Source organism: Epinephelus lanceolatus, chromosome 11 (assembly GCF_041903045.1).
Source record: "Epinephelus lanceolatus isolate andai-2023 chromosome 11, ASM4190304v1, whole genome shotgun sequence".
In the NCBI taxonomy this organism is placed as follows: Eukaryota; Metazoa; Chordata; class Actinopteri; order Perciformes; family Serranidae; genus Epinephelus; species Epinephelus lanceolatus.
Genome location: NC_135744.1, coordinates 508,495 through 531,570, shown reverse-complemented (window position 1 = coordinate 531,570; position 23,076 = coordinate 508,495). Strand labels below are relative to the sequence as shown.

Here is a 23,076-nt window from a genome sequence, read left to right as displayed (position 1 = left end):
AACTAAAACGTACCTCAGCTGTGGGATATAGCCAGACAGATGAGTCAAGCAAGGGCCCACGGAGCATGCTGGAGGTTTTACCAGGGCTGAAGAGGCAGTCACAGTGGGTGAGAGGAGAGCCAAGGCCTGCAGAGCCTGTTGGAGGCTCCACATTCAGGAATGTAGGGACTTCTGCACTCCCTCTTGTTCTCCAAGGTGCTCTGCGGGTCTTGGCTCTCCTCTTGCCAAACCCCTCTGACCCAGGCTTTGGGATGTGGAAGTGTGGACTTTTATCTGTTTTTTTCTGGGATTTCATAGGGTGTGACTTGATGAGAAATGTAGGGTGCATAATAATGTGTTAATTTGTCAAATTCAGTGCTCCACAGTGCTACTGTTGGCATATTCCTCAGAGACAGACCATACTGCACCCCATGGTCGCTCTGCCTCACTCCCATCTATGAGACTACTTAGCTAGGAGGGGAGAAGACAGCAGCTCTGGAGACTGACCTTCAGTTAGTGGCTCTAGCAACTTTAATTCAGTCAGCACAAAATGGCAAAAGTAGTCTCATAGGCTGGGAGTAAGGTGGAGAGGAAAAGTGGGGTAGCAGCCAGCTAGCTAACTAACAGCTAATGCAATCAGAATTGCTAACACAGTGACTCAGTGTCTGTCCCCACCCATTTTAAGCACAGCCCCGAATTGCACACTACAGTGAGGGGTTTGAGGTGGACTGACTTGGCCGAGCAACCAACTGGCACTGCCACTCACAAAACCACACTAGAACACCACATTCATTTTTGTCTTAACTACTAGGAATGCTGGTAGAATGCATGGCAAAGCTACTGTCAAAGTAGCTCTGTTTTCTGATCTGTTGTAAGATAATATTTTTACTTCCATTTTGAATATTTACCATTTTGAATATTTCTTTGTTACAAATCTTTCACAAAAGACAAACTGCACATTTCCAAAGAGAAAGATAATTTTTATTGAACATGTTTGCCGCTAAAAGTGCAGTTTTTATTTGATGAATGTAACCCTATTATTAAACTAAAGATAAAAATAATATTCTACACTACATATTCTGAGGGGTTAGGGTTTGAATTCCATATGTACTTTCTAACCCTACACATTGTAGTCTACCATTCCATTATTTTAAAAAAGGCAGCCATGTGAAAGTTGTAATAACTAGTAAGACTATAAATCAATCATGGCATGAAACAGTGGAGGCGGAAAAAAGATAAGAACATTTACCAGAAGATACTCTCAAAACATCCTAAACCCCCCTTATCCCATGAAACGGCAAGAAAATACGTTTTCAGGGAGGCTCTAACCTATCTTTAACGCGTAATCAGTCATAATGATAATACATGACAACAGAAAATATACAATTGATATGTCCAAACCACTGAAAAAAAATAAAAACAACTCATATTTACATAAGTTTATAACACAGAATGAAGGTTACAATATTGTAACCCTAGTTCAATTAACACAGGCGACGCCCTCTACTAAACTCTTTGGGTAATACTACTCCGATCACAGGCCCGCATTCGCACACCGAGGAAAGCACAAACTTAGCCGGCCAATCAGGATGTGCCTATCTGAATACATGTGGACACATAAGTATATAGGGAGGTAAATTCACACATTTACATTCTGCACACTGAGCAGCTTAAGAGCGAAAGAGCCCCTAGGTAGAGGGTGCGGCCTGTGCTAATAGAACTAGGGTTACAATATCATAACCTTTGTTCTATCTCACACAGGCCTACCACCTACCGCTCTCCCCAAACAGGTCCTTCCCCACCCCGTGAGGGACACATTCTGTGAACACTGTGACATAGGAGTCTTTGTCCGTGCAGTGTTCCCTGCAACAGGTGTTTTGGGGACCCTTAGTATCTCAGGGTGAACCAGGGGAATGGTATCCAAGCATTGTTTGTGCTTCCTGGGCACTCGACACACAGTAGAGTGTGACGTCATCAATCTCGAACTCCTGCTCACCCCTCAAGTGTCTGCTGGTATCAGGCAGGCAGGCTTAGCAGGCTGGTGGCCACTGAACATCGCTCTCTGCTTAGACTGCGCCGAGGCACTGATGAGGTTCTTGGAGCAGTAACTCCATCCATGGAGGAGGATGCCTAGTGTGCTACTCACCGCTGTTAAAGAGAAATAGGATGTCAGATGTGGGAATCTGACTCCTTATACACTGTGAGGTCCATGCGTATTTTTTGGTAGGCAGATCCTGATTGGCCAGTTACATTTATGCTTTCCTAAGTGTGGGAATGCATGCTCATGATCAGAGGAGTATTATCCAAAGAGTCTAGTAGAGGGCGGCACCTGGGTGAGACAGAACACTACAAACCCCTTTTTCCTCCACTTTTGAGGTCACTCACACAAACCAACTGGATCAGTACACACATCACTAAATTTAGCTGGTAATAATGTTGAGTGAGAGGAAGTCTTGACTCCACATTAAAAGTGATATGATGTTGTTTTAAAATTATAATTCAAACAACTATTTTGAAAACAGAGCAACACAAATTCCTGTTTCACATGGTCATGGGATTCAGTTCAGGAGGATATATCATCTGAGTCATGTTTTTGAGACATTTGTTCATTGGGAAGCTGACCTCTTAAGAGTTGACAACATAGACACAGGCAAGCCATATTTCCCTTGTGAGGATTTCTGAACTTTTGCGTAAAAGTTTAGAGCAACAATAAGAAAATGACCCCTTACAGAAACTTTAAAGGTAACTGGTGAACTATTTTAGAGAAAAAGGGCTAATACTGGCTTATGCAGTACTATGGAAAAATTCATACACAGTTATATTAAATACATACATATGTGACATATAACTTGCACATAAGCAAGTGAATAATGTGATATTTTAAAAACTGATCAATGAACAATAAAATGTAATAAAAATTTAATAAAAGTTAAATAGAGGAAACTTTCACTGTCCATACTGTAGACAAGATTTGGTATTTATGCTGGCTTAACATCTAGGGTAAGATGACTAATAGATCAGCTTTACTGCTGGGCTCCTTTTTCTTCCGACAAGAAAATAATATTCAGTCAGTAAAGCTCTGAAGTCAAACTAACATCCAAGAATTGCCAGCTGCAGCAGTGTGTTTTGTTCAGCAGCTGAGGCCTCCATGAGATTATCTGACATAACCATTTTGAGGATACATAGAAAACTCCTCTGTACTGCTGAGCCCATTGTTGAGTTCTGAAAAAGATGACAAAGAATTATTATGATTAAAACAATGTCTTGACAATGCTATAACACTCGTTCATGAACACATTGAACATATGTTGATATACTTGATTTGATTGGAACGACTGGCATTTAACTATATCATCAGATCTTTGTTTTATTGACCACATGTAAATAGGTGCACTATTTACACTTCACTTAAAGTGTCCATGTAAGTATAAAAGCCACCATATTTCCAATTTTGGCACCCTTAAATCTGCCGTGCATGGCCTTGTTAGATGTGGGTGTGAAAGTCACTGGGTCTGCAGCAACACGTGCCTATTTGTGAGATGTATTTCTGGTAACTGCAAACAGTACCCAAGTGCCAGGTAAGACTGCATTGTGGAAGTTTATCAGAACACACTGGAGGGAACGGATGTTGTGTATTATGTATAGTATTTATTTAAATTGGGCAGCTGTGGCTCAGGAGTTACAGCAGGTCGTCCACTTGTTGGAAGATCTGAGGTTTGATCACCAGCCCCTCCGGTCTGAATGTCTGAGGGTGCTTTCACACCTTACCTGTTCAATTTGGTTAAATTGAACTCAAGTCCATTTGCATGGTTAGTACAATTCGTTTGGGCTGGTGTGAAAGCTGTCAGCTCAACCCTGGTGCAGACTTAACAACCGAACCAAGACTGCTAAAAAAGGTAGGTCTTTTTCTGCTTCCAAAGAGACTGGTGGTGTTCATTTATGATGTGAAAGAAAACAGACCAACCACAGGATTTTTTTGATAGCGGATATCTGATTTTAGCAACAGCAAAACCAATAATAAATATATCTACTAATCGTGACATCTGTCCACATCCTCATAACTGATCATGTTCTATTTATGCTAATGCATACATATAAACATGTCAGCATTAATATATGAACATATACAAGTCAGTGAGGGTATTTTCCCTGATTAAAAAGCTGTTCAAACTGCCACCATTGTATCTGCCTCCGTGTACTTTGCCTGTTCATTAAGTCCATTAAAAAGTGGGTGACAGTGATCCTATAGTATTAAGCCCTGAATCATTACTGTACAAGATGCCTTCTTTTCATCCTGTCTCCATGTTAATCTTTATTCAAAACATGCCATTGATTTGCAGTCTAATAATAGCCTTCTAATAATGCTTACAATCAGTTATTTCTCTATGAGCTCTTTTCGAAATCAAACAACATAAATAAAAACACATTAGAAGCATTAAAATGCTGCTGCAAAAACTTCTGTTAGTCACCAGAATTTAATTTTCCAAAATGGGTCCTGATGATGCACTGATGATGCAGGATGACAAACACCAAAACTGTCCAATCAAGAGAGTTTCCTCTCGGTCACTACAACTTCATGTTTACTCCTCTTGGTTTGTTTGCAAAAAGTCATAGTGAACAGGGACCCAACCAAAACTAAAATACAACAATGCATCATTTTCTTCCCTCTGGAGCGACCAACTGAACCCAACTACAGGTGTGGAAGCATCCTAAGTATCCTTAGGTAAGATCCTGAAGCCCAGATTACTTATGATGGCTGTGCCATCGTTGTGTGAATGTCCAACTGAGTTGCGAGTCGCACCTCATATGGTAGCCTTGCCCACCAGTGTATGAATGTGTGTGTGTGAATGGGGTGAATGTGGTAGTTTGAGTGGGCAGAAGACAAGAAAGGCAAATGCTAATCCTTTTACCATTTATATTTGAACAGACCTCATCTTAGAGTGGGAAAAAATGGTTACTGGCTTTGCACTATGTGTGCAGACCGCATGAGTTGATGTGAGAATTAAATACCTCAAAGCCTAATGGCTATATTTCCATAGGATTGTATGTTTACTATGTCCGGTTATAACCTGAAACATTTATTTCCAGGTGTGAATGTAGTCAAAGCTGCACCTGAGAAAATGAGCTTCTCCTTCATGATGTTTACGTCCCGACTGGACTGACATGTCACAGCGCTCAGCATTATCTGTTCTGGGTTACAGTTCTGCATCCCACTCATTCTCCACCTGATACAGCACACACAGATGCAAACCATTACAAGATTCAAACTGCGTCATTAAACCATGCAATTCAGAAATGATGATACCATACCGGGCTCTTAAGATACACATAAAATAATACATACATTGAATAGAATGTACATTGATTAAAGAGAGGTAAGCAAGTACAGTAATCAAAAGGGAGCAATCAGTCTCAGGGTGTCGGGCAGAAAATGCACAAGAAGGACAGACAAGGAGGCAGAAACAAAGACCAAAGCAGTCGCAGTAGTTACCTGATCATATGATAGCTGACAGATGCCAGAGGGCAGCAGAGGAAGGTTGCATGCAGATTAGGCAGAGCACAGGTACAAATGTCAAAAGGAAAGACAGAAAGAGAGGACAGAGGGGACAAAGAGAAGTTATAGCACTGAGCAGAAAAAAAATGGAAATCTCAGAAGACAAAAGACAGTAGGAAAAAAAGACAAAACAGATGAGAAAGAAAGAGTAGAATGAACAGTAGTAAACACCGGATCTCTGTTCAGGTCTAATGAAAGTTAGAGGCTGTTAATTAAGCAGTTACAGGAAAACTCAACACCTTAACACAACAACGGCTGTATGTTCAGATTTGTGCTGCTCCGGACAACATTTAGATAATATTTGATTAAAAACATCCTGAAAATTCTAAAATTTATAATGAGATAAAGAAAAATACATTTAGTATACTTCCACAGGACATTTAGGGGCCTGTCCCTGTCTCATCAGCAACTCGGTTGAACATAGCGTCAAAATATTTAAACAAATCGACTTACCCGAACAAAATCGATCAGAACTAGAAGACGTCGTAAGGCGCCTCCTGTTTTCAGCATTTCTTCTCTGTTGATTCATCAGACGGAGAAGAAAAAACATAGCACACGCCACAACACAAGAGCTGGAGCCGGCATTTTCAAACCTGAATGACTACCGGTATCTTGCGTCGCTATTACGTGTGACGTATGCCTGCACGTCGGTCACACAGATTTGCATGAAGTGGTGTACCAGAAGCCCTTTTTAAACAGGAATTGTGCAAATTTGAAGGAAAGCCCAATCAGTCTTCTTTCAGCATTGGCAGAATAAAAACAAAATCGGTGATTGCGGCAAAATGCCGCCTACCTACTTTTGTTTATACAGAATGCTCCTTTTTTCGGGGCAATATGGGGCGTGAGCAAGTAACAAAACGTGTAGCTCAGCGTGTGATGTAAACAGTGATGTGGGAGGGAAGCCGCGGCTGGTCAGTCCTTCAGCAATTCTCTCGTAAGTCGGCCTGTTCTTCACCGTTCCTGTCATCTGACGGTTAATGACCTCTTCGTTTGCGAGGACAAGAAGGGTGCGCAATTCCTTGTCTCCTCAGTCGAGATGAACTGCGCCTCGCCTGGAAAGTAGACAAGAGCAGGCAGCTGCAGCAGGAGGCGGTGACAAAAAGCTGCAGTCAAGTCGGACAGTTTCCAGCAGCCTTCAGTGTGTACAGGAAATCACAGAAACACTTTGGCTACATCCTGTCCCGTGTGATGTCGATTTATTAAAATATAATCAGACTCATTTATCAGTTTGTTTTCAGTCTCAAGTTGTTTTAGTTAGAATAAGCTGATTTATGAAAATGCTTTACAGGCGATCTGTAATTTATGTTCATGGTTCAACCTGCATTTTGATTTTCATGTGAATCAGCATCATATCAGTTTGCTGCTGCAGAGCAGACCTGTCCCCTCAACTACACAGGCTAAATAAATTTTGTCTGACTTTAAGTTTCATATTTTATACAAGAAAACAGCTTTCATTACAGATCAGTCAGATATAGTCAGGGCTTCACATCTGTACAGATGTTATCTTAAGAATCCTCACATCCCACTGACCACAAGTCTTTGTGATGTTAAATGCTTAAATAACTAAACACTCTCATGTTAATATACAGTAGCCTCTGTATAGTTTATGATGAATGTATCTAGTCTCTGACAACTAAACTTCACCATCAGTCACACCTGTTCACAGAAAAAAAAACTCCAAATTAGACAAATACAATTTAAATCTCTGAAATTCAACAAAAATCAAAAGTATAGGTAGTCTGCTGTATATTAACACTGGACTGTTTTAATTATTGAAGTAGGGCCCATTTAGCAACACAGAGACTGGTCGTCAGTGGGATGTGAGGATTCTTAAACTAACATCTGTACAGATGTGAAGCCCTGACTGTATCTGACTGATCTTTAATCAAAGCTGTTGTCTTGTATTTTTTTTTCCTCTGAAAATATTAACCAAACACAATTTATATAGCCTCTGTAGTTGAGGGGACAGGTCAAACTGATATGATGCTGATTTATATGATAATAGATGTAAAATGGAGGATAAACCATGAACATAAACTACAGATCACTGGTAAAGCATTTTAATAAATCAGTCTATCATAATTAAAACAACTGGAGACTGAGAACAAACTGATATATGGGTCTGATCACTTTTTTAATGAATTAACATCATTCCAGACAGGATGTAAGTGTGTCTGTGACTTCCTGTACCGCCTGAAGGCTGCTGGAAACTGTCGGGAAACTGTTTTTTTGTCACCGCCTCCTGCTGCAGTGGCCTGCTCTCGTCTATTTTCCAGGCGAGGAGCAGTTCATCCCGAACGGGCCTAATTGTTGAGTCAACCTCTAAACCAATCAGCTGTTAGATCAGGTGAGAGCCCGGTGGTGCAGTCGGTGTAGAGAAACTGCAGCGCCTAGCTCTAAAAACTGCGGCTGCTCCCTCGCGATTTTATCGCCGTCCACTTCTGTAATACGTCAGAGCAAATCCGGATGAAGTCGGACACAAAACTAACTGGCATGCATTGTGTGCCGATCGCCGGTGATCAAATCTGTGCAGGCCTGGCTCATCTCGAATGAGCCTTAAGGAAAGATCTCTACACTAATATTTCTCACTTCCCTCATCAAGGGTTATCTCGCAAACGAGGGCATTCAATATGGGTAAGTGGAAGATTTAAGGGGTAGAAATGTGATTGGGCTTAGGTCTTACTGTGTTCACTAAAGCAGATAAAATGTAAAATTAACAACAATTCTCAGTCATAACATTTCCCACTACAAGGGCCAGATGTACTAAAGGTTTGCGTTTATAAAAAGGTGTGCAACTCATTGCACATGCAAAAAATTGTACAAACTGATTTACTAACAGTGCGCACTAAGGGTTGTGTCTTTCAAAGGTGCAAAATAACGCATCTGTAGTTAGTCTGCTGCAATGAATATGCAATACGGGGCGTTTACACGCAATTGTGCGTGTGCTGGGAGAAGAAAATGTAAATATATTAATTAAGCACACGCAAAGTGATTTATCAAACCTGAAATCAATTTTGCAAATAGAAACTGCATCTATATTTAACATGTGTCAAAGAGAGGTGCAAACGGTTTGTATGCGTAATTGCACACACATTGCTGCGGTTATTGTTGCAAGAAGGAGACATTGAAACGATGAAAGAAGACGCAGAGAACGCATTTTTCACCCTCATGTGAACATTTTTGGAATGAATGAGGAAACAGTCATTAAAACATATCGCCTATCCAGCATTGCCATTTTGGAACTGTTGGAGGAACTCAGAGCAGATTTGGAGCCAGCCACGAGAAGGAGTCACGCAATACCTGCAATGACAAAACTGTCTGAAGTCTGAAGTCCTAAATGTCATGTTGCGCCGGATGGCCAGGTTTATTAGGTTTCCATGCACTTGGCACTAGGGATGGATACCGATTCAATACCTGGGCATAACCGACATATTATTACATAGACAACATAGCTGTCCAGTACGGAATACGAGAACGGCCATGTATTTATTTATTTATTTTTTGTGCACTGTTATCTCGTGTCTGATGATTGCGCACTGGTTAATGTGATCGTCTTGATTTCAGCCTACAAGAGCTGCCGTGGTCCTGCCAGATGCCTCCTGCTGTTATCATTAGTCACACTTCTACTGTTATTATACACATATGATTATTGTCACATACCATATATTTCCAAATAGTCGCCCGGTGTTCCAGTGACATACACACACACACACACACACACACACACAAGACAGTGCATACACCAACTCAAGCTCGTAGCCTACCTTTAGATAGATAACGATGGCAGAGAGAGCCAAGCGGTCAAAAGTGTGGCTTTACATTAGTTGATGCAGGCACCTTGCGAAAGTGCATTATATTCAGACAGAAAGATGTACAGTGTTTGACTGCCCTAGCACAGCTAGTTCATCTACGTCCAGTCCAGGTTTGTAATATTATGCTAGCAGCCAACACGTGGAGTTAATAACCATTAGCTATTTTGCAACCCAATTTACTAAATAGGGTTTCAGATTTGGGATTTTATTTGTGTATTTTTCAGATACTTCTAAATACATGAATATAACCATAATTATAGCCTGGGCTGGGTGCGTGGGATTCCCCACGCGTGACAACACTATTATTTTATGTATTTTACATTTCAAGTTGTAAAAAGTAAAATGTTTTGTTAAAAAACTATTTTGTTGCATAATGAGAATTGAGAAAATAAAGCAATTTATGTTCTTAATTTGTTTATTTCTTCCTCAAAAAGTATCGATAAGAGTACCATTAAAATACCGGATTGATAAGCAGTACCGATAAGAGTAGTAGTACCGTTAAAATCTGTGTATCATTCGTTCATTTGTTTTTCAAAATAAAACCAAATATGAAAAAACAAAATAATGACTTGTTTTTTCAGTATTTGTTTCCAGAACCAAAATGAAAAAACGGATAACGACTCCAATTTCCGATTTTCTGTTTAAATGGAAAATGGCAGAAACGGATAACGGGCCTTTCATGCACTTTCAATATTTTCATCTCTCCAGAAGCTAAGTTTTTTTCTTTTGCAAGCACTGGTTTCTTGTCGGACTGGTCGGAGTGACAACTACATCTGGTTCATGGAAGTTAACGCTTTGGCTAACAACAGCTGCGTGTGGAGGCTGCAAATTTGGAGAAATTGTTCAATATCAGGTAAGTTGTGCTAAGGTAGCAATATGTGCCAGCTTACTGTTTGCTTCTACAGCTGACATATTGGAATAGACTTCATGTGGCAAGTAATTTTTACGTTATTTGAAGATTTATGTTTGTCACGACTCACGAATTCGCCACATTCAGCCATAACGGCAGCATAGAAATAATGCTGTATTTAGGTGGATTTCAGCACTCACATGCATTTTCTTTGGGAAATGCCGCTCTAGTTAATTTCTATAAACATTATAAAAGTAGCATGCTGGGATATAAATGCATTGTTTGTACTTTTCCACAACACAGAACAAAATGAATGCATCAATGTTCTATGGGAAGCGACCTGGTGGACTTCAAACCAGGGTTCCACCAGTCGAAAGTGACGACAGCTGTCTTGACAGAGGGGATAGTGCTGAAGACTACACTCCTACACCACGTCGGCACTATCCACGAAAATTTAAAATTTTATTTATTTAAAAAAAAACAAACAAAACAGCAGTAATAATGCTATAATTTCGTGTAGAGTTTCAGCTTTTTGCGGTTTACACATGGCCATATGTTTGTGAATGTAACCACGTGTACAAGATGTGTATATAATATAAAAATGTCTGCACTCTTATACAGTGATTTATTTTTTCTACACCAGGTGATCAAAGCAGCAGTAGGCTAGTACTGACAACAGGAGCAGCAGTGATGAAAACTTTGATGGAAATCACGATGCTCTTCCTAGCACCAGTGTTCTAAGTGAAAAGCTTGAGCTGTGTTTCACATTGGATTATAATAGTTGGTGTTATAGTCAGGACATTGAAAATAATTGTGTGGCATCAATAAAATCTACATACCTGAGACGGGAAATGTGTTTTAATATTATTTTTTTAGTTGTTGTTTTTTTTTTTATACCATTTTTTTCCCATTTATTCCTGTTGTTGCTAATTTGTATCATACCTAAATGTAAAGTATTGTATTATCTGAGGATGACTCATTTTAGTAACTATCTACAGTAAAAAAAGAAAAAAAGAAACAAATAAAAATCATTTTATACAATGTGCCAAAAAACAACCTGATCTCACAGAAATACGTGAAATGACCACGACCTCTTAACACCGCATTCCGTGGTGGCAGCACGTAATGGGTTGAAATTACGTGCCGGTACCACGGAAACAATGCCAATGTAAAGTCACTTAGGATCCACTGTCGTCATTGAGTCATCCTCAGATAATACAATACTACTAAAAAGTAAACCAATAATAACAATAATGAAATAAGCAAAAATAATACTAAAATTATACTGAAATTTTAAAATCTATTTATAGAGTGGAATGGTAGCCTAATAGATAACTTAGATACAATTTATTATTGTTTAGACACTATTTATTGCTTAGATACTATATTTGGGGGGGGGGGGTAAATTAAGTGGAGATTTACTTTTTAGTAGTATTGTATTATCTGAGGATGACTCATTTTAGTAACTATCTACAGTAAAAAAAAAGAAAAGAATATTTGAATAGGCCTATATAAAATATCTAGTACAGCCGAACTATCATGTTATTATTATTATTGGTGGGAAATTATAACAGAGTAATATATCTGCAAGAACACTTTTGCGTTTTTGTGTGTATACAGGACGTTATTGAATCAGGGAATCCGTGTGGACACCACAACAATGGATCCTAAGTGACTTTACATTGGCATTGTTTCCGTGGTGTAGATATACATTTAGGTATGATACAAATTAGCAACAACAGGAATAAATGGGGAAAAAAATAAAAAAACAATAAAAAAAAAATATTAAAACACATTTCCTGTCTCAGGTATGTAGATTTTATTGATGCCACACACAATTATTTTCAATGTCCTGACTATAACACCAACTATTATAATCCAATGTGAAACACAGCTCAAGCTTTTCACTTAGAACACTGGTGCTAGAAAGAGCATCGTGATTTCCATCAGAATCTTCATCACTGCTGCTCCTGTTGTCAGTACTAGCCTACTGCTGCTTTCATCACCTGGTGTAGAAAAAAAAATCACTGTATTAAGAGTGCAGACATTTTTATCTATATTATATACACATCTTGTACACGTGGTTGCATTCACAAACATATGGCCATGTGTAAACCGCAAAAAGCTGAAACTCTACACGAAATTATAGCATTATTACTGCTGTTTTTTTTTTTAAATAAGATTATCTATTTGGCCTGTTGCTTTAGCACAGCATGAACTGGGGAAATAGAGAATGGGGGAATGACACGGGCCGCAGGCTGGGATCGAGCCCGCGACCGCTGTGGCGAGGCGGTGCCTCTGTGTATGGGGTCTGTGCATGCTGCCTACAGACTACACTGCTGACCAGGTGATGAAACCGGCAGCAGTAGGGGCGTCGGTAGCTTCGTGGATAGTGCCGACGTGGTGTAGGAGTGTAGTCTTCAGCACTATCCCCTCTGTCAAGACAGCTGTCGTCACTTTCGACTGGTGGAACCCTGGTTTGAAGTCCACCAGGTCGCTTCCCATAGAACATTGATGCATTCATTTTGTTCTGTGTTGTGGAAAAGTACAAACAATGCATTTATATCCCAGCATGCTACTTTTATAATGTTTATAGAAATTAACTAGAGCGGCATTTCCCAAAGAAAATGCATGTGAGTGCTGAAATCCACCTAAATACAGCATTATTTCTATGCTGCCGTTATGGCTGAATGTGGCGAATTCGTGAGTCATGACAAACATAAATCTTCAAATAACGTAAAAATTACTTGCCACATGAAGTCTATTCCAATATGTCAGCTGTAGAAGCAAACAGTAAGCTGGCACATATTGCTACCTTAGCACAACTTACCTGATATTGAACAATTTCTCCAAATTTGCAGCCTCCACACGCAGCTGTTGTTAGCCAAAGCGTTAACTTCCATGAACCAGATGTAGTTGTCACTCCGACCAGTCCGACAAGAAACCAGTGCTTGCAAAAGAAAAAAACTTAGCTTCTGGAGAGATGAAAATATTGAAAGTGCATGAAAGGCCCGTTATCCGTTTCTGCCATTTTCCATTTAAACAGAAAATCGGAAATTGGAGTCGTTATCCGTTTTTTCATTTTGGTTCTGGAAACAAATACTGAAAAAACGAGTCATTATTTTGTTTTTTCATATTTGGTTTTATTTTGAAAAACGAATGAACGAATGATACACGGATTTGTTAAAATCTTAACGATACCCATCCCTACTTGGCACTTCTTGAATGAGACCAAACAAGGCTTCTTTGTAGTAGCTGGATTTTCCAGAGTTATAGGGGCGATTGACTGCACCCATGTGCAGCTTGTGACCCCTGACCCCCTGTGACACTGAATATGTGTACAGAAATTGCAAACACACGCATTCATTGAATGTGCAGTGCTTTTGTGATGCCAAAGGCATCATTACCAACGTTGTGGCAAAATATCCCGGGTCAGTACACGATTCTTTTATTCTGAGTAACAGTTTTCTGTTTTCGAAGTTGCGAGATGCTGAGTTTGGAGATGGCTGGCTTGTAGGTGAGTCAATTTGTAAAATCTTTTGTAAAATAATTACATTAAAAACAAGAGGGTGTTTCATATTAATTCATATGTTTTTTAAGGTGACCCCTACACCCCTTCCTCCTGACACCTGTTCTCAACTCGACCACTGCCGGAGAGATAAGGTACAACGAAGCCCCTATCTGCACATGGAATATTGTGGAGCGCACCTTTGGAATCCTGAAGAGCAGGTTCCGTTGTTTGGATCACACTGGAGGAGCACTGCTGTACAGGCCAGAAAAAGTGACGCAGATTGTAGGGACCTGCTGCATGCTACATAACATCGCCAAGCAACACGGGCTGGAGCATAATGCCATGCTGGAGGAGAACGCCGACCTGCCCCCGTATTGAGCAACAGCCCAATGCTGCGGGGATGGTTGCCGTAGCATTGTTCTGACCTCTCATTGTTCCGACCTCTCATTAGTCCGACGTCCTGTTGTTCCGATACAGCGTTGCCAGGTGTACGATAATTATCGTATTTGTACGATAATTGGGCCCTCTGTACGATGTACGATCAATAATCCCAAAAAAGGCCAAATGTACGATAATTTGACCATTTTATGAATGTGTGGTTGTAATCAGTGTGCCGGAGTTTTTTTTTTGTGAGCCCTGAAGGCATCTGTTCCCATGTGACATGTTTCCAGCCAATCGCACTTTGCTTAGCATGCAAGGAAAATGGGAAAAAAGTAAACACTAGAGTGACTATATTTAAGCAATATCACACTCGAGGTCGTGATGTTGTACTGTATATCGCAACGGCTGTGATTGCCTATGACCGAATCACAGCCGTGACGATATACAGTACAACATCACGACCTTGAGTGTGATATTGCTTTTATACAGCAGTTCAACAACAGCTTAAACAGCAATGCTGAGTATGAAATGTTAACAAAAGGTGATGAAATAAATTATTTAAGTATGTTATGTAGCTCCGCGAAAATAAACAGTTCCCCCAGTCCGTTGCCAGGCAACGCAGCACACACGCCAGGAACTCACAAGCTACTTTGTATTTACATTGATCTGCAACTGTGTAACTTCGTCCAGTTCGGCTGATGAAACGCTGGCAAACCTGGATGTTGGCACGGCCGGATTCAAACACACCTGGAGGTCTGCACAGAAGAGTCCCGGCTTTCCTTTTCCTCGTCCTCTCCTGACGACCACTCATAATTTAATTCAAATGTAATTTGGGGGAAAATATCCATCTTCTTGGTGTAACGCTATAGTGTCAGTTTGCGTCAATGTAGCGAGTGTGACAGTTGGTTAATTAACGGTTGTATTTATATTTATAACATCTGTGAGCGGAGTGATTTTGCTGTTACATGTCCCAGTGATGTTATACTCTATATCAGCACTCACGGAATGCCTCTCATCCAGTCAAACTCAGTCGGAATTAACTGTTGTATAGTGCATCAGTAGGATTGTTATTTTGGTTATGACGGATGTATGATAATTTCCTTCAAAATACGATAATTTTGAGTCTCTGGTACGATAATCCTACATTTCCCACCTGGTTACGCTGTTCCGATATGTGATTATACTAGGCTATACTGTATTTGTGTACCATAGAGGATCAGCAACACAACAAAAGTAGGCTACTGGTCGAGATACAAGTGTCATAGAGAGGACAGAATGAAACACCATAACCTCCTGTTATTAACTCTGGGGTCCGGGTTGTGTGGGGAGCTCTCCGCGGTGCTGAATGGCTCCCGGCGGGCGTATTTCTGCCTTGATGGTGCGCTGGCTCTGGGTCAGCTGGGAAAGGCTTGAGGCGAAGCAGGCTCACGGCTTATGTGTTTGCCACTTTCTTTTTCATTTTAACCCACACCATGATCTTTTCCTAACCCTAACCAAGTGGTTTTTGTGCCTAAACCTAACCAGACCATAACCATAGGGCATCATGATGATTTCGGAACAACGGGACTTCGGAACAATGGGTTTAATATGGTCGGAACAAAGGAATGTCGGACCAATGGGCTGTCGGACCAATGGGCAGACCCCGTGGGGATGCAGACACATAGCAATCTCATTTGAAGTCACCTCTTGTGAGCTGTTTGGTATATGCATTTCGTTTTCTATTTTCATTCAATAATATGTAATGCAGAAATTCACCTTGAGTAAACATATGCTGTAGATTAGAATACGAGTGCTAGTGTGACCCAATAAACTGCAGAGCATTGCAAAGTTAAGCAAATCAACAGTCACTGAAAAAAAGATGATTGAAATCACTTTCTGGATTCCAAACATTATTATCAAACGAAATACACAGCCTCATTAATGTCTATGTTGAGCCACGCAAAATCATATTAAAGACACATTGTTTCAGTCACAAAATATATTAGGCTATAGCTCTAATATTTATTGTGGCAAAAAAACAAAACTAAACAGTTCTTTATCGTATAGCCTATTTAACAGAAAATTAATATCCATAGCCAATATAAGAAAACTTAAACGTGACAGTTGAGTGTATTATTTGTGTTTCCGTTTACAGAGGTGGAACTTGCCCGCCGTGCGCACCTCTCCTCCCTCTCCGGTCCCTGGCTGTTGGCAAGAGGCATCTCATCTACTGTGCCCTCACCTGTTTAATTTGCAGACGTTTTATTATACGCCAATTTTTCTTTTGTTCTTCTTCTGATGCCTTTATATTTTTTTTTTCACTTCATCCACTGTTCGTATCGTTTTACCAACAGCATTTACTTTTTCACAGATTTCCTCCCATATAACATTCCTTTATGAGACAGTCAGGTTTCTTTGCTGTAGCTCATTTAAGTGTTTATTGGCCTCATCTACCAACACCTCTAATTCCATAGGGTCGAATTTCACTTTGCGCTTTCTCTCCAAACTCACCATGCTGCAAACCTTGAAACACGCAAAACCCTCATTTAAATAGGGTGTCTCCAACACGTTTGCATCTGTTGTCATTTACGCAATCACTCTTAGTACATCACCCACAAACCGCGGTTCAGCCCCACACGCAAAATTCTAGATTGCGCACGCAAATTAGTACACGCAAATTGGGATCTTAGTAGATCTGGCCCTAAGACTGTATGATCTTTACCTTTAAAAATCATACAGTCTTAAGGCCAGATCTACTAAGATCTGAACTGGCCCTTGCCAGTTCACCCAAATACTACAAAACAAAACAGGTTTGGAGTTACCCAACACTTTTCAACACTTTTCACTGGAACTTATTTCTACTAATTAAATCATTTTAATGAAATCAGCTGTCTGTTTGTTCAGTGAATTATTCCAAATATAAGTGTTTCTAGAAAGACCAGTTAATGTGAGACAGAAATGTAGTAATTTACTTGGCTTATATCACATATATATCACAAATGATGCACCACAAAGTGAATACATGTTTTGATTTTTGATTTTTTTAATGATGCTCATTTAGGATATCCAAGCTGGGAAAATAAATGTGGTGATGAATTTCTGTTTGATATGTTTTTTTCATTGGCTAGTGCATGAAGGTTGTGCCCTTGTCAATATATGTCTGTGTCTGTCAGCATGATCATAGTCCAAACTGTACTTACTTCTGAAAACAGAAAATCCCTGTGACTATGGCAAGTGAGACAAGATCCGAAGTGATCCAGATAAAGTTGTAAGCATTCTGGCTCTGTAAGAGAAGAAAAGTAATTTCCGGTCAGCACCACTGGAGGTCATCATTAACATGCATGTCTGAAGCTAACACAAGGCCCTGACTAAGGCAAATGCTGCTTTTCAGCTCAGATCTGTGCCCTTGTCTCAACCTGTGTCACACTCTTTCCCAGGGTCCTGTTGTTCTCTAATGACGCGCTGAGCTAAAGTCTGCCGCTGAGCTCCCTCATATTTCTCTGTGTCCCTGCCCTCGGGTCTTGCTGGGCCCTCGTCAGTCTCTGTCCTCTTGTCTTGCTGTGTGACCTTGTCTGCGTGTGTGTGGTGTCAGATGAGAGACAGAAAGAGGAGAGCTGTTTACCATGAGCCAGATGGGGTAAGGCACCTTTCGGAGGACTTGGGGGGCATCAGAGGACACAGAAGGCACCCCGCTACACCACAGAATGGAGTAGAGCCAGGGTTCATTCACTGGGTAGACAGTCACACTCACATTATTGGCCAGATACTCCCTGGGGAAAGGAAAAATACATGTCAACTCTCCCTTTCACTCCTTATCTCCTTTTACTCAGTTATGAATTGTATAGAGAGGGGCCTTAAAAGAGATTTAGCATCGCACTCCTTTAGGATTGTCCGATTTATGACACACATAAAAAAGGGATCAAAATAGATGCAGCAGAACCAAAGATTTTTAGATTCTATTAATCACTAGAGAAATTTAGGCATCCAGCAGCTTGTATGACAAACAAACCACACAAAGGGATAAAGACTATAAATGTGAGAAGAAAATATGCAGCAGTGAAATGATAGTGTGGCCAGCACAGCAGGGATTTGCCTGTCAATAACAACAGGGCTACCCTCTTGAAGGTGTGTCTTTAACTGACAACAGCTTGACATGAGTGATGACATTTAAAAGCAGCGGGCTGATCCATGGCTAATGCTAAGATTGCGACCCATCCTGTATAATACAGAATCTGAATCTGAATCAGAATCAGAATCTTTATTGTCATTGTAAAAGTACAACAAAAATTGTATGCATTCCCGTTTAGTGCAAAAACAAAAGTAAACTATCTTAACTATCTATCTATCTATATATATCCCGTACTGAAAAATAAAATGTACTGTCCCTTACTGATTCAATATGGGACGCAATTTGTCTTGTCTTTCTGTGCACACCCTACTGTACCACATAAACTATGTCATAACATGCTTGGAATGACATGAGAAATATTTAACCAAAAGAGTTTAATGAGACATAGTGGAGAAATATTAAATCAGAATTTGTGAAGGAGAATGGCACAGAATAACAGGTCTGTCACTCAGCACCATTGTTGCCATGGTTACGGAGACTTCGACGCTCACTGACCCACTGACTGATTGCTTCTTGATAAAGTTATGTGAGGGTCATTTCATGCCTGGATGTTAATATACTGGGCTTATGGATTCATAAAGCCTCACGTGCATTTGATGCTGTTTTACATATGTCACTTGTTGACACATGCACAAGCTTTGTACACACTCCCACAGTGAGACATAAATTGATGCAGAAACACCCTTCAGTCAGTTTGAATATTGATATTTGTGCCCTCTCCACCACTCCTTAGACCTGGCAGTTAAAAATAAGGCAGAGAAGAAGTGCAATTTTGCAGACTAGCGAGGTTCTCCAACAGAACAGTTGTTATTACTCATTACTAATACACTTGGCTGTGACTATTAATAGCGCCTGTACCGCTAATTCATCACATGTAGGCCTACGTGCAAACCATCATCATGGTGATATTTCAATCATCATCATAAAACATCAGACAGATTATTGACGATTAATTTATAGCAATCATATTAAAACAGGCTTCACAAATTTCTGCACAGTTCAGGAAAAAAATCAAAGATAGAAATAATGCCTTGAATATAAGCTTATTTAAAAGAATGACAATAAAATTCATCACACATAGGCCAAATAATTAATTACACTACGTTTAATTAAGCTTAAGAATGCACCTACAAGTAATATTTAGACAACACTGTGTAGACTGCAAAATTCTAACATAATCACTAATATTGGCAAGCACACAAACAAGGCCTAACTTTAAATCTCTCACTGTTTATATCATGTCCCCCTTGTCCCATTATTTCCGCCCAGTCTATCTGAATTATGTTGCATGGCCACAGTGGTCCAAGAAGGTATCTCTTTAGACTGTTTAGTTGTGCTTTCCTACAGTCAATGTAAAGTTAGTTGTAGTAAATGACCATTGTAACCAGTTAGAACTTGAAGTGGTGATGAGGTCCTAAAATGTAGGCTATGAAAAGTTTTTTTTAAAAAGGATCTTAAAAGGGTTAACTTCGGGATTCCTACATAAAGCCTCATTCTAAATTAACCAAATAGTTAATTTTGACAGACCAAAAATTTTGCCCATGTGTGTGATGAATGAAGTGTCTGACACTCAAAATCTCCTGGGGGTGGACCCCCAGACCACTCTCTTGATATCTTTTCCCCATGCATAGGGCCACTATGAAGGTGTCCCTTATTTTTACACACTGAAGGTGGCAACCCTAGCTAAAGTTACCCCTGGCACAAGTATAAATCCTCACAACAGCTTAGGCCACTTGCATAGACCATGGTGTAGGCTCCGCATAGAGCACAACTATAGCCTAATCTCCTTTGTGATTTTCATAACTGTAGTTTTTGCAAAGCTGTAGATGCTTGCTCTTACTGTATGTCTTTGTGGCTGGCCTTGCTGTAATGAAGAGTCAGGCTTGTTATTCCCCTGAGCCTTATCTCTTCCACTGACAGCTTCTCATTAGCGGACTGCTGAAGCCCTCGCACCCTCCCCCTATCTGTGTCGGGGCTCCACGTCACCTGGCACAAACACATATGACAAGAAAAGACCTTGGTCAGACAAAACGCAGTGCGTGCTTCAAATCCAGAAATGTTTCACTTTTATTATAAAAAAGTACAACTTGTACAGTAGAATTTACAACAGAGTTACCAACTCTCAGGCACCTGGTGTGAGTTGCATGCTTTCAGGCTCTGTCTCAAGCTCTCACAACACCAAGGCAAGTCTCACACCAGAACACTGTGACAGCAACAACCTGTACTTAATGTAGAGGTGCCTCTCTTTAGATCAAGCCATATAATAGGTATGATGGCCTCTGGCCTGATGTTTTTTCTTATGAACTATGAGGTCTTTCTGTAATTTTTTTTAAGCACATATATTTGTGTGTAACACAATATTATATTTCTTGTTTACATGTGCTTTTCTTAACATACATTGATTTATAACATGCATGTGTATGTACTGTATACATTGTACATAATGTATGCATTTGTATATACTGTATACATATATATATGTCTATATATATATATATATATATATATATATATATATATATATATATATATATATTTCACCAGGATCATCACATGACAATCATGTAACCTGAGCGTATGTATTTAAAGATGACATTTAAGAAAAGCATTAGCTTGAAACGTCATTTTTGGATGTGCTAATAAATTGCTCTTACGTGAGCAACAGTGTGCAGAACTTTCTTTAAGTTGCTCATGTGCTCATGATTTACTGGGGGTACCGAACTACAAGCAGCACCTTCAAGTAATCAAAGGATTATTATGGAGGAACCTACAGTCCTCACCCTCTTCTGGGAAATTCCTGCTTTCTGCACAGCCCAGAATGTGTCCATGAACCAGCTGCGGTGGCGTGGGTGCTCTGGTGGAGGCTTGCGGACATTTAGCAATGCAGAGGCGTTGGTCCTGGCTGCCAGACGCAGCATTTCCACCAGACTGCAAACCGTCTGGTTGCCTATCCTGCTCCGGTCCCTTCCTGTTAGGGTCTCTACTGTCCAATAGGGGTCACTCTTCAAACAAAAGGGAGCAGAGAGAGAGAGAGAGACAGAAATGTAACATGATTTTCCTCTGCAGCACAGTTACAGATTTTTTTTTTTTTTTACAGTTGCTAACAATTGTTTCCCTCAACTTAAGATACTTTTTCTCTTAACATAGCAACACACCTGAGTCGCACAATTAGCCAAATGCATTTTCTGCTTAAAACCACATTTTGTTCATTAAATACCAAAAACATTCTCTACATACACCAGCTCTATCAACACACAGCAAGCCTGACTCAATTAATCATTCCCTTGAAGTACATGTTTCTATCCAAGAGGAACATAAAGTCAGACCTCACACAACAATGTTCAAAATACTAACAGTTAATGACATTACAAAAACTGTATTACTGTTCATGTTTCAGCTCTGCTTGCATACAATAGACAATATGACGTCCATTGTTTTTTTAAAATACGGTTTCCTTTTGATGTAAACCACTCTATATTTTTTTAGTGTTGAATTTGTGCATTTTGGCAATGTACTATCTACTTTGTACTACTATCTATGTACTACTATGTGAATAAGTCATTTTTACTTTACAGAATGTACAATTAAAATAAAATTGTGAGTGACAGAATTAGTGTGTAGTGAAGCTCAATTAGCAACATGGAACTGCTGCCAGTGATCAACCAAAAATAGAACATATCTGGCCTTTGGTACCAAATGTGTAAAATTAAAATACACAAACACAGTAAAAAGCCAGCATCTGCCTGACAGCAATGGACAACTCTCAACCGCTTGAGGACAGGTGTAGGACGCTTCGGTGCAGCAATGCAGAAATGGGGGCCTTGCGGACAGTGCCCACTGCAAATGCAGGGATCATTTACAAACTGTAGAACATATAATAAGCAGCTGCCCCATATACCGGCCACCGAATGGCGATCATGGTCTTATCAACCTGGATGATGACACGCTGGACTGGCTTGCATCAATGGAGCTGACGGTCTACGCCAGAAGAAGAAGAAGAAGTAAAAAGGCACACAAGAGAAAAAACACAAAATTGCACAGTTTCAGACAGTCCTGGTTCAGATACTCCTCTGTCCTCTTCCTCTCTCTCATCCAGCAGTGGACAGTAACGAAGCACATTTATTTAAATACTGTACTCAAGTACAGTTTTTGAGTATCTGCACTTTACTTGAGCATTGTTTTTTGGAAACTTATTTCTTTGACTCCACGACATTTACAAGACAAATATGGTACTTTTGACTCCACTACATTTCTATGAGGGCTCTCGTTACTCGTAACATTTGCTGTGAAGTCAGCAGATTACTCTTTTTTTCTATAATGCAAAAGTCCATAAACTGTGATCATGCAGTTCTGTGTGTGGTCTGTATGTTGAAGTGGTGGCCCATACCTCTACCTTTTGCATGTGCTACTCAGATTGGACAGCTCATCGGTGGTTACAGGTAGAGAGGCTATTACTATGGCTAACGGCAGATTCCCCCTTTTGTCCTTTTGTTTGTGTTTCTACGGGCATTTCTGTAGGCTTTGGAGCATATTCAACAGGCTTTTAATTCTACAGATTCTACAAGCAAGTGCTATTCCCCTCTCTTGTCCAGAATTACTTCTTTCTCTCTCTGCTCCTCTGTGTTGTTCTGTATCAACATGGAACAAAATCAGTCCAAAAAGTCCCCTTTTCACTGTTGATATGTTGATATAACTGAACCCACCTGGCTGAGACACCTGGGTCTGTCTCAGATTGACTCTGGAATCAGTTGTGATTGATCTATTGTAAACCTCAAATGAGTTATTTCTCAATGTTTCAATCATCTGTTCATTAAAAAAGGTTATGAGCTACTTCAATATCAATTTTGAGGGAACTGCCCATTGGTTCGACAGCCCATTGGT

The 23,076-nt window shown here is 40.0% G+C and overlaps 1 protein-coding gene across 5 annotated transcripts in view; it reads right to left on the bottom strand.

Annotated features, from left to right (window-relative positions):
- Positions 1 to 945: 945 nt before the first annotated feature.
- Positions 946 to 23,076, bottom strand: part of gdpd5a (glycerophosphodiester phosphodiesterase domain containing 5a) — a 160,301-nt gene continuing 138,170 nt past the window's right edge. For 3 of the 5 annotated variants that reach the window (XM_033640081.2, XM_078172103.1, XM_078172104.1), the window contains 7 exons: positions 20,967 to 21,197; positions 20,036 to 20,181; positions 17,689 to 17,836; positions 17,267 to 17,349; positions 5,471 to 5,485; positions 5,092 to 5,204; positions 946 to 3,201 (listed from right to left, as the gene is read on the bottom strand). In XM_033640081.2, the coding sequence (XP_033495972.1) occupies positions 3,134 to 3,201; positions 5,092 to 5,204; positions 5,471 to 5,485; positions 17,267 to 17,349; positions 17,689 to 17,836; positions 20,036 to 20,181; positions 20,967 to 21,197 (804 nt within the window). In that variant the 3' untranslated portion in view covers positions 946 to 3,133. The remainder of the gene's footprint in view (positions 3,202 to 5,091; positions 5,205 to 5,470; positions 5,486 to 17,266; positions 17,350 to 17,688; positions 17,837 to 20,035; positions 20,182 to 20,966; positions 21,198 to 23,076) is intronic. The other 2 variants (XM_033640088.2, XM_033640096.2) reach the window with 2 other exon arrangements.